Consider the following 12490-nt stretch of genomic DNA (forward strand, 5'->3'; position numbering starts at 1 on the left):
ATTTTCTAAGTACATTATATCAAATGGTGCACAATTTCAGTTTGTCTCATTACTGGTAGTCACTTGATGAAGATTATTTCTACCATGTTTCTTCACTGTAAGGTTTTCTTTTTCCCTTTGTAATAAGTATTTTGTAAATACTATGTAAACATCTTGGTTTTTGTCAAACTTTCACCTGTTAGTTTTAACACCCGTTGATAATTCTTGCCTGAGTCAATTATTATTGATTAAAGTTGCCAAGTGGTGATTTTTTTAATATTGTCATTCCTTCTACATTTATTAGTTGGCATTATACTATAAAGAAAAGCTTTCTTTTCTCATTTATGTTAGTATGAACTCATGGATTCCTATTTACTGAGTGGGTTATTTTTGTTACTATGATTATCAGTTGTGAGACTCAGATTGTTTCAGATTTAGGAGCCCCTTCAGGCTGGCTTTCAGATCCTTTTGAAATGTGCCCCCCCATCATTCTTTGAGCCTTTCCTTTCTGGCACATGATATTCCAGTCTCATCGTGTACTTTCCCTTCTTCAGCCTTGGGATTGGTTTATTTCTCAAAGCACTTGGGTCCTTTTAGTGGACAATGGTATTTAGAAGCCAAAATCTGGGAATTAAGTATACTTTAATTGCTGTAACAGTTTTGCTACTCCTGGACACCCTCTCAGTGGACAGAGCTATGAACTATATGTATGTATGTATGTTATTTATGTGTGCGTACACACACACAAAATTTATATGCACAAATACATTTACATCTGTATTTCTATGTATATATTTTTTTAAACCATGAGTTTACACCACGTACCTCCAATTTTAATCCAATACCACAGGTTAATTCTAGTTTTCTCCTTTTTCTCATTTCTAGCTCCCTTCGTCATCAGCAAGAAACTTTGCCCCAGTTATGTTCATTATATTTAGTTTGTGGAACAAATTCCTCCCCTCCCATAAAGTTCTATTCAGGGTGTTTGAGTTCCTACTAGGCAAATGCTGCCTGCCTCCAGCCAACCCACCTATCCCCTAGCACAGATACTTGCCTTGTTTTACCCACCTCTTGGCCTTTACACTGAATTATTTCAGGTGTAAAGCAGAGAGACTCTACATGTCATTTATTGCTTGCTTGAGGCATGGAGACTATACATATCATTCTTACTCACTTGAAGCAGTAAGTAGCAAGCTTTGAAAATTCATCTACTATGGAGATTCCTGAAATTCTGTATCTTTCATAGTATAGCCTCCATTCTCAGAGTATTTTAACTCTGACTTGATCAGGGATATACATTGCTAGTTCTTGGAGACAGGGTTTGAATTAGTTAATATACCAGTTAATATAAGCCAGCCTACATTTTTGTGCAGAAGTTTTTCTAAAAATACAACAAAATGCTTATTAGTTGATAAATTCAACATTTGAATTTTCCTGTTAGTGTTTGTTTAATCAAATCATTTCAAATAAATGATAGAAGCCACTGTAAATTGTTTTCACTATTAAAAAGCAAAGATAAATTTTATTCCTTGAGAACCTTAGAAAATTTTTAATAATGAGAAATTTGATTATGGAGAGCATAATAATTATATTTATTATGCTTTGTCTTATATATTAGCTTCATTTTTAAAACTCACGATAACACTGAGTGATTTTAATTTCCAAATAGAGTTTTCATATTTACAAGATTTATAAAATACCTAAGAGTAAGTACATTCATTCGGTTTTCCTCTTATGATGATGTTGGATTATATTTTGCTTCAGTAATGATTATTGTTATGATTATTCAGTAATGATTAGAAAATGATTAACATTTTCTAAGGGGAAAATGTTAAGATCTTTATAATTTGGTAAGTTTATTAAAATTCTTAGAATTCTTCTATCATGTAACACCATGGTGTTATTGCCACATAGAGACAAAAATCTTGTTTACACATATGGGAGTTAAATTTCTCATGATCCACTATTTTAAAAAATTACAAATTTTTATTTAACATTGTTTCACTGTGGCAGTCACATTCAAATTGCAGGGTATATAATCAGAATCTCCAAGGAGACAATAGGTTTTTACAAAAAGTACCCCCAAGTAACTAGAGAGGGGATAGGAAAATAGTGTCTCTAAACAACCTTGTAACAAATCACTGGCTTATAAGAAGGGATTATATAAAGGCTTATTAAATAATAATTTTTTTTAAAGATTTTATTTATTTATTTGACAGAGACACAGCAAAAGAGGGAACACAAGCAGGGGGAATGGGAGAGGGAGAAGCAGGCTTCCTGCTGAGCAGGGAGCCCGATGCGGGACTCGATTCCCAAGACCCTGAGATCATGACCTGAGCCGAAGGCAGATGCTTAACGACTGAGCCACCCAGGTGCCCCTAAATAATAAATTTAAATAGTCATAAGAACCCCCAAGTTCTTATCACCAGTAGTTCCCCAAGTGTGATCACCAGACCATTCTATCAGCATTACCTGGGAACTTGTTAGAAATGTAAATTTTCGCGGGGCGCCTGGGTGGCTCAGTCGTTGAGCTTCTGCGTTCGGCTCAGATCATGATTCCAGGGTCCTGGGATGGAGCCCCGCATCTTGTTGAGCATCTGCCTTCGGCTCAGGTCATGATCCCGGGGTCCTGGAATCGAGCCCCACATCGAGCTCCCTGCTCCGCGGGGGGCCTGCTTCTCCCTCTTGCATTCCCCCTGCTTGTATTCCCTCTCTCGCTGTGTCTCTTTCTGTCAAATACGTAAATAAAATCTTTAAAAAAAAAAAAAAAAGAAATGTAAATTTTCTGGGCCCCTCAGTTCTACTGAATCAAAAATTCCGGGATAAGACCTAGCAATCTGTGTTTCAGCAGACTCTCCAAGTGAGTCTGAGCCTTGCTGAAATTTGAGAACCACTGATCTAGAGGAGGAAAAAAATATTAGGAAATAGAAAATGATGAGTGTGTGAAGTCTTCTAGAGGCTCAGACATTTTGAATCTGACTTATGCGGGGTGCCAGGTGAGAGGCTTTTGAATTAAATCCTATTGCTGTCTCAGTCTTTCTTTTCTAGTTTGACATTGCAGACTCCTCTTTCAAGCAAACCATATCAAAATAAAGTCTTAACACTAAAGAAATATTAGAATACTAAGAAAAAGCAGCAAAATATTATAACCCAGAAAGCAGTGACTAGATAGTGTATTACTGTTTGTAAAGAAACAATAAGGATATGATTAACATAAAATTCTAATATGACCAAGTTTACCAAATGCCAAAGTTCTAGTTTCTACACTACAGACAATCCTAGGACACTCAAAATACTAAAAAGTTGGAACAATGAAAAAATTTAAAGGATAAAAGAAAAAGAAAAGCATAAGAAAGCAGCCAAAATTCTTAAAATCGTTTAAAATTCAGAGTGGTGTTAACAAGCATACAATGCTGATTCCATCAAATGGTTCATTGGAAGCTGGGCTAAGACCTGTTGTCCAAATTTAAAATTATAATTATTATTAATTATAATATTTCTTATTATTAAAGGCTTCAGAGGCTAGTGGCCAGTCCCTATGACTCTGGGCCACTAGGAGGTTGATGTCTTATTTCCTAAAGTTCCTAAAAAGTGTTTTTTCAAGCAGCAAGGCTTCTAAAGATCAAGTTCTGAGTACCTTGAGCTGAGAACCCTTAAATACTTTCACTGCGGCTTGTTACTTATTTTTGAGGTCTTTTTACAGGTGGAGAGAAATCAATCAGTTAGTATCTGGATCCATCAACTTCTCTTATCTTCCATCTTTGAAATTCACTTATACACTTATATGTCAGGATCAATGAAAAAGTACATAAACATGTTCCCTTCCTCCTCCTCATCTTGTCCAGTGTCATTTTATGATGTCTTCCTTTTTCCTTTGCCCTAATCTAAGTGTGCCCAAGTTAGTCCTAAGTTCTTATTATGTCCCTTTCTCCTTTGGATACATCATCTCTTTGCCTTCTATCAGGTATCATTTTTGTTTTGAAGAATACTAAATGTCCAAATCTGTTCTGTGCTGTTATCAGTCTGTTCTCTTACCTTCTAATTAGCTTCTAAGTTCTATTTTATACCTAGATTAATCTTTCTGAAATACAGCTTTCCCTCTAAAAAATTTCCTTAGTTTCACATAAGATTTTTTATATTCTGACGCATTTAGTTTTAAAACTTTTAAACTTAAACCTTACTTGAATTGGCTATCTCACCAGGTTGATTATTTTTCCCTGAGCAGAGCTCACTATTTACTATTCGTTTCTGCTCTATACCCAGGGCTTTCTGTTCTCTCTCTTACCCAAGCTTGCCCTTTTACTGCTCTTGCCCATGAAGACCCCGTAACACTTCCAATCGCCTTTTCAAAAAAGGACCATTTTATGCCTTAGTAATCTTTCTTCTATTGCCTAAATCTTTTGATTAGTATCTTGCCTGTTTTCTGCATAAAGATTCTAAACTTGTTGAAGATAAAGAGTGCACCACATCTGGAGTTCCTAGCACAGTGCTCCCTCTGTGGTGGGGAACTGAATGAATGTTTTTTATTATTTATAAAATTGTGGGGGTGGGGAGATAACCATATGGCTTTATAACCTTTATGGCTAACTGAAGTAAAAGGAGGCAGTGCCAAAATATATAGTCTTAAAAATATAGTTAGTGGATCTTTCTGGCTTTTAGGGAGTCTGTTCTTACTTTAATAGTTTCTTCTAGTTTTAGGTTTAAGTAAACACTGTGTACCACATTGAGAAGTGTTTTGACCCTCTTTGTAGTCAATTTGTAAAGCAGCAAATAAAATCCATTTTAGTGCATGGGAGGACTGAGGAAGCCTGAGCAAAACTGAACAATTGAACCGAATTTTACTGAGTTTCTCATGGGCTGCATGAGTTATTTGGGGGTAGATTTACTTAGATCCTTGTGTATATTATCATGTCATATCATAATGGGCCTTGTCTATGAATCATCCATTCATCCTATAATTATTGAGCATCTATTCTATAATAAAGCACGGTTCTAAACACTAAGAATACAACAGTAATCAAAATAACTAATATTCTAGTTGGGGGAATAGATAGTAAACAAGCAAATAGCAGATGGTAATAAGTGCTATGTGGATTAATCAAATTAGGGTGAGGTGACAGAATGTCTGGGTAGTCAAGAAGTATTTTTGGAAATGACACTTATATCTGAATAACAAGAAGGAGTTAGCATGTCAAGAGCAGAAAGAACATTTTAGGCAGGGGAAATAACTGCTAATGCAAAAGACCGTAAAGTGGAGGTAGTCAGGGGTGAAATCACATAGGGTATTATAGGCCATAATTTAGATGTTATTTTGAGTAAAATAAGAAGCTGTTGGAAGATTCTAAGATAAGAAGTAATAAAGTCCCTTTGGCAGTTGTGTAGAAAATGGATAGGGTTGAGAGAAGGAGTGGAAGCTAGGAAACTAGTTAGTAGTATATTGTAGTCATTCAGAAAAGATAGAATAAAAGAAGCCTTGACTAACGTGGTAGTAGTAGCAGAAAACAGAAAAGTGGAGGTAGAGTTGACAGGATTTGCTAATAGATTTAAGTTGTAGGTTTAGAGAAGGAAGAATTAAGGATGTTTCTTAGATTTTTGACTTGAGCAACTAGGTAGATGATGGTACTTTTTGCTGATGAGGAAGAGCAAAGGTGGAGCAGGTTTAGAAAAGAGAAAATCATATCAAGTTGGATATTTGACTTTAGGAGCTTTAAGTTCAGTAGAAGACATAAGGTAAAATATATATATTGAATTTCTAAAGTCAAATATAAAAATACTTAGATATGAATTATGTTTATTGCTGTGCAACTTAATAGTTTGAAAAAACAAGCATTAAGTTTCTCACAGGGTCTGTGGGTCAGGAATTCAGGACTGGCTTAGCTGGGTGATTCTCATGCAGGGTTTATGTGAGGTTGCAGTCAAGATGCCAGCTAGGGCTATAGTCATCTGAAGGCTTGACTGGGGCTGGAGGATTTGCTTCCAGATTCACTCAAGTGGTTGTCAGCCCTCAGTTCTCTCTCTTGGTCAGAAGCTTCAGTTCCTCACCAAATGAGTTTCTCTGGAGGGAAGCTACACACTCTCATTTCTGTTACATTGTATTGGAAGCAAGTTATTAAGAACAATTCAAAGGGAAGAGGAATTTGCCTTTATCTGAATAAAGGAAGTTCAAAGAATTTGTAGACGTCTTTTTAAAACCCAAAGAATGGTAAAAGAATAAATAAATCAAGCCCAAAGCCTATCAAGTATCATCGGGTTATAGCTTACTCCTGTGATGACTCTTGGTTAGTATCAAAATGTTAGACTTAAACTTGTATTCCCAGAACTGACTCTAACGGGATTATACCTAAATATTCTTCATATATGCACAGTCCTTGTTGAAGACAAGCAATTCTCACATAAACAAGCCATCACAATCTGAAAACTTACTTTATCATTTGATTGAGCTTATTTATCTCTCATCACTTTGTTCATTAAGCCATTATCATTAGGTATCAAATATTAATTGTTTTATGTCTTTGGTTATTTTATGCCACAGGTTATTGCTTACAACTCAGAAGGTAAAAGTAATCCAAGTGAAGTAGTAGAATTTACTACATGCCCTGATAAACCAGGAGTACCTGTGAAGCCTTCAGTTAAAGGAAAGATACATTCACACAGTTTTAAAATAACTTGGGGTAAGATATGCATATTTGTACATCATTACTTTTGTATTTGATTAAAATGATTTGAATATTAAGATAATTCTTAGGATAGTTGGGTACATTTGTTAGCTCAAGCAAGTTCAATAGGAAATGTGAGAATCATTCATTGTTTGAGGATCTTTTTTGTGGAAAACTGCACTCACACAAATACAGAGTTCATAATTTGATACAGGAAGAACTTGGGATCTGCAGTAAGACTATGAGCAGAGGTAGCACTGTGTGAAATGAATGATTACTGAAATTATAGCTAAAGTCACCTGGGTTATCCTAGCTCTCATGAGAAATGAAAATCACTTATTCACTTAAAACAAACATTTGTTGAGGTGCCTGGCCAGCTTAGTCAGAAGAGCATGCAACTCTTGATCTCTCGGGTCGTGAATTTGAGCCCCACAATTGAGTGTGGAGATTGCTTAAATAAATAAAACTTGAAAAAAATAAAACACACTTATTGAACACCTGTTTATACACCACTTGAAATGCTAGTATTAATTAAAAAAACATTGCAGGCGATTCTTTTTATTTTTTAAACAATCTTAGGTTTGGTAATCTGTTTATTAGGATTTCTGTCACTGTTTAATTGTATGTATGTTGCCTAATACCAACTTTTACTTCTTTGGATAGACCCACCAAAAGACAATGGAGGTGCAGCCATCAATAAGTATGTAGTGGAGATGGCAGAAGGTTCTAATGGTAAGAATAACTATTAAAAATTAATAGATTTAGGGATGCCTGGGTGGCTCAGTCGGTTAAGCGTCTGCCTTCAGCTCAGGTCATGATCCCAGGGTCCTGGGATCAAGCCCCACATCAGGCTCCTTGCTCAGCAGGGAACCTGCTTCTCCCTCTCCCTCTGCCTGCTGCTCCCCCTGCTTGTGCTCTCTCTCTCTCTCTCTGACAAATAAATAAAATCTTTAAAAAAAGAAAGAAATTAATAGATTTATACCAGTCTGCCTCTCTTCTTCATGACTTTACATTTTATATGATCTCTTTTCTTTCACTTTTCATTTTTTCCTTTGTTTATAGCAGTTAGTATTTTGCCTGTTACGATCCACTTTAAGTTATAATCTCTAGAAATATAGTGAATCAAATGTAAGACTGCTGTAAACCTATATTGTTAAATTTACATTTACATTTTATTTCCTTTCTCATTTGTTTGCATTGCTCAGTTCCAGTATATCTAAAGTCTTCTGAAGGTTTATTCAGTTAGATTTATAACCAGATGTATCAGAGAAAAAATATCTTGTAAAATTTAACTTACATTGTACTAGTTTTATTAATATCCTCTGTGCCTCGTGAACTTTATTTTTGAATCACACATTTAACAGTCTTTATTTCTATGCAATGACCTGTTTCCTGCAAAATAATAAGAATGTCTTCTAATTAAGGCTAAACTTCCTATGGTATTGGTTCTTTCTACTCTTTGTGTGTTATAATGTTATTACTGGACCAGTAAACACATTTAAAATGCTTAATTAAAAGCAAATTATGAACGTAAGCCAAAGTTTGTACAGAGTTACAGAGATATTTCATTTCAACAAAACCATGCAGATTTGTCTAGGAAGCTGTAACATAAAGAAAATTAGATCATCTCCAGGAAACTCGAAGCAAGCTTAAATTGTTTCTGACAAATTACATAACCACTTAGTGAAGCTAGGATACCTGCCGTGTCCGTGATACCAGAACGTTAAACATTACCTTGTAACTGATTGAACATGAACATAATTCTTCACCTTAACAGGAAACAAATGGGATATGATATACAGTGGAGCTGCTAGAGAACATCTTTGTGATCGACTGAATCCAGGTTGTTTCTACCGTTTACGAGTTTACTGCATCAGTGATGGAGGACAGAGTGCGGTAATACTTACATGTAGATTTTTTTTTTCAAGTTTGGGTCTATTAAGATGGGATCACCAGATGCCACCTCAAAATTTGAAATGTATCCAAAGTAATTTCTGTAACCCAGGTGATTAATTTTATAGTGACCAGAATTTTTAAAATAGTACTTGGCTGAAAGTCCGTATTCAGAGAATATGTATCGTCTGGTTGGTGTTTAGCTTTGGAAAAGCAAATACACAAAAATGTTGTGGGAAAATTTATAAAGATAAATTTTACGATGATGTTCAATAACCATACCTAACAGAAATAGAAATAATTGTAGACTGATTGATTGCTTCATAAATTATGTGTATCAGGACAATCCATAAAATATCGTTTACTGTTAAACACAGATTCTAATATTTACTTATTGCAGAAAAGTTGGTAGTTACTATTAGATATCCACTAACCAAAATGGACTTAGTGTGCCATTGATTATATATGAAATATATGTAATGTTCTGGAGAGGTATATTTTTTAATAGGAGTGATTTTTTTTTTTAATGAATTTAACCAAGAATGGGTTCATGGAGCATTAAGAACTGTTACTATTTTTCAAATGGAATTTAATGCAATAGAGGTACCTTCGTTTTTTTGAAGGTACCTTTTTAAAAATGAATTTATAAGTATTGTGTTGAAAATTTGAATATTATGAAACTGAGTGCATGTCCTGCCCGCAGGCTTGGGATCCAATTGCTTCATTTTATTTAATAAAATCTTCCCGGATTAAAAAAAGCATCCACTGAAAAATGAAGGGGGGGCAATCAGAGTGGGAGACGAACCATGAGAGACTACAGACTCTTGAGAAACAAACTGAGGGTTCTAGAGGGGAGGGGTGTGGGGGGATGGGTTAGCCTGGTGATGGGTATTAAAGAGGGCATGTACTGAATGGAGTACTGGGTGTTATATGCAAACAATGAATCATGGAACACTATATCAAAAACTAATGATATAATGTATGGTGATTAACATAACATAATAAAAAAAAAGCATCCACTGCCCCCAGAAAAGCCTCTAATTTTCTAATTCAGCATTATAGCATTCTGTATAGGATACCTTTCTGAATAAGGTGATCAAATATTTTATTTATACTTGGAAAGAAAATTAATACAGTGCAGATAAGGAATATGGCACTGTGTGTCAGTATTTTTAAGAGAAGTCTTTTAAAATAAAACTTAATATATATTTTTTAAATAGCATAGAAACTAAAATAATACCAAATACTTGGAAAAGCTTACCTGATTTTTGAATTATTTTTAGGAGGAAAGGAAAGATTATATATACATATTAGTATTTAGGTTAAAAATACAGTATACAGTAAAGTAACTAAAATAATCTAAACCTCCTGAAAACATGGCAAACAGTGTTTACAGAATGTTAAAACATCCTTCCTTAGAAGAGATTTGTGGACCCATTTGGAAAGGATCAAAAATAATGTCCATTAGGTTGTCTTGAAGTTTGTTTTGTTGTTGTTGTTGTTAACTATAGAAAGAAAAAAGGAAGAGTTTTGGGGGTTTTTTTTCTGGTAACTTTCTTCGTGTATAATAGTCACATAGTATGTGTCTTTGTTTCTATAAAATTAGAGTTTTAATTTAATTGGGCTTTTTATTTTATTTAGAACTTTATTTCTTTTCAGTTGAAAGTCAAGTAGAATTTCAAATTATTGGTGCAGTCTTTGTGTTCATTTTATTTTCCTTTAACAAAAACAGTCTGATTATTTGGTTGGGGCATTTTTGTTTTGTTACTGCTTTTGTTTTGGCAGGTATCTGAATCTTTACTTGTGCAGACTCCAGCTGTGCCTCCTGGCCCATGCCTCCCTCCCAGATTACAGGGTAGACCCAAAGCAAAAGAAATACAGTTACGATGGGGTAATTTCCATTTTGGTAATAAATTTTAATTAAGTTAGTACTAAATATATTCCTTTTGTTAAACTACATAAATCTTTCCACCTTTAGGACCCCCTCTGGTCGATGGTGGATCACCCATTTTCTGTTATGGTGTGGAAATGTCTCCTGTAGAAAAAGATGAACCGAGAGAAGTTTACCAAGGTTCTGAAGTAGAATGTACAGTGAGCAGCCTTCTTCCTGGAAAGACTTACAGCTTCAGACTGCACGCAGCTAACAAAATGGGGGTAGGAAGACTCTGCTGACTGAGTTATAATCACAGTGGTATTTCATAAGTTAGCCATTTTACTTTCAACATGTGATTCCAAAGTTTACAGTTGTTTTTTGTTTTGGTTTTTTTGAGTGTGTTAAGATTTATTTATTTTAGAGAGAGAGAGAGCGTGCGTGGGGGAAGGGGCAGAGGGAGAGAGAGAGAGAGCGGGGGAGGGCAGAGGGAGAAGGACAAGCAGAGCATGCTGAGCACGGAGCTCAATCCCAGGACACTGAGATCATGACCTGAGCTGAAATCAACTGAGCCACCCAGGTGCCCCCAAATTTTACAGTTTTCAGGAAGCCTGTATCAGTAAGAGAGAGGTCAGTGTATACGATAACTTAATTGTTCTAGAATCTCAATATTTTCAAGTGCCACTTATAATTTGTGACACTCTGGACTTCAGCTGGGCTGAAGTTTGCCTTTCAGGTGGTGCTAGTAGGTTATACTTAGTAAGTTTAAGAGTAGAAATAAGACTATAAGATGAAATACTTAGACTAATCAAGTTTTTTTAAGACTGGTTATATGCAGCATTTACTTTCAGTTGGCTACTAATTGTAATTCGTTACTTCCTAAGGAAAAAAACTTATTATTTTAAGCATTTCTGGCTTTATGAGACTTTTTAAAAAGTATCATCTGTGGGGGTGCCTGGGTGGCTCAGTCGTTAAGCATCTGCCTTTGGCTCAGGTCATGATCTCAGGGTCCTGGGATTGGGTCCCACATCGGGCTCCCTGCTCGGCGGGAAGCCTGCTTCTCCCTCTCCCACTCCCTCTGCTTGTGTTCCCTCTCTCACTGTGTCTCTCTTTGTCAAATAAATAGATAAAATCTTTTAAAAAAAACAAAAAATAAACAAAAAAAACTAAAAAGTATTATCTATGTATCTGTACAAGTCCATAAAATAGACAAAATAGGTGATATCTCCATTTTACAGCTGAGGAGGCTAGGGCTCAGAAAAGCTAAATATCTTGCCCACAGTCACACAAGTAAGAAGTGACAGAGATAAGCTACAGACTCAGGGCTGTCAGACTCCAGAGCCAAAGCCCTTTCCACTCAACCAGGACATATCTCATCTCTGCATTAAAGCAGGTTCTCTAAGGACAAAGCAGTAGTTTCTTGCCTCAATTGAGTAACATTCTGTTTCCTTATTCTATAATTACAGTTTCACAAAATTAAACTGACAAGTCTCTCCTCTCCCATTATTTCATATTTTAGTGAACTGTACTATATTTTAGTCCCATTCTCCAACTGAGTTCAGTATCTGTATCTGTAAACTTATTTTAAAATTTCTTATGTCAATACTTTGTTGGCATTTCTAACATAAGTCATTGTTTCCTGTCTGAAGTCATTATCTTGTCAGCCTCACAAGGCTTCAGTACACTGGGATAGCATCTTTATTTTTTTTTTTTTAAGATTTTTTATTTTATTTATTTATTTGAGAGAGAGAGCACAAGAGCGGATAGGGTCAGAGGGAGAAGCACACTCCCCACCGAGCAGGGAGCCCGATGGAGGACTCGATCCCGGGATGACAGGATCATGACCTGAGCCAAAGGCAGTTTCCCAACCAACTCAGCCACCCAGGCACCCTGGGATAGCATCTTTAATGCTAGTGTTCTTAATTTGTATTTTCAGGATTCTGATAGTTTGTCAAAATCATCTTAAGTAAATATTTGGTTTCTGCATTTCCAGAGAATATACATTTTAGACTCTTTTTAAAACCATTCTAAATTTTGGGGCACCTGGGTAGTTCAGTTGGTTAAGCATCTGCCTTCAGCTCAGGTCATGATC

The 12490-nt window shown here is 35.6% G+C and overlaps 1 protein-coding gene across 3 annotated transcripts in view; it reads left to right on the plus strand.

Annotated features, from left to right (window-relative positions):
• FNDC3A (fibronectin type III domain containing 3A) overlaps positions 1–12490 on the plus strand; it is a 153509-nt gene that overhangs the window by 125740 nt on the left and 15279 nt on the right. For all 3 annotated transcript variants that reach the window (XM_032403045.1, XM_032403046.1, XM_032403047.1), the window contains 5 exons: positions 6512–6650; positions 7299–7367; positions 8413–8531; positions 10314–10419; positions 10507–10682. In XM_032403045.1, coding sequence (XP_032258936.1) covers positions 6512–6650; positions 7299–7367; positions 8413–8531; positions 10314–10419; positions 10507–10682 — 609 coding nt within the window. The remainder of the gene's footprint in view (positions 1–6511; positions 6651–7298; positions 7368–8412; positions 8532–10313; positions 10420–10506; positions 10683–12490) is intronic.

The sequence above is a fragment of the Phoca vitulina genome, unplaced genomic scaffold, assembly GCF_004348235.1.
Source record: "Phoca vitulina isolate PV1807 unplaced genomic scaffold, GSC_HSeal_1.0 scaffold5, whole genome shotgun sequence".
In the NCBI taxonomy this organism is placed as follows: Eukaryota; Metazoa; Chordata; class Mammalia; order Carnivora; family Phocidae; genus Phoca; species Phoca vitulina.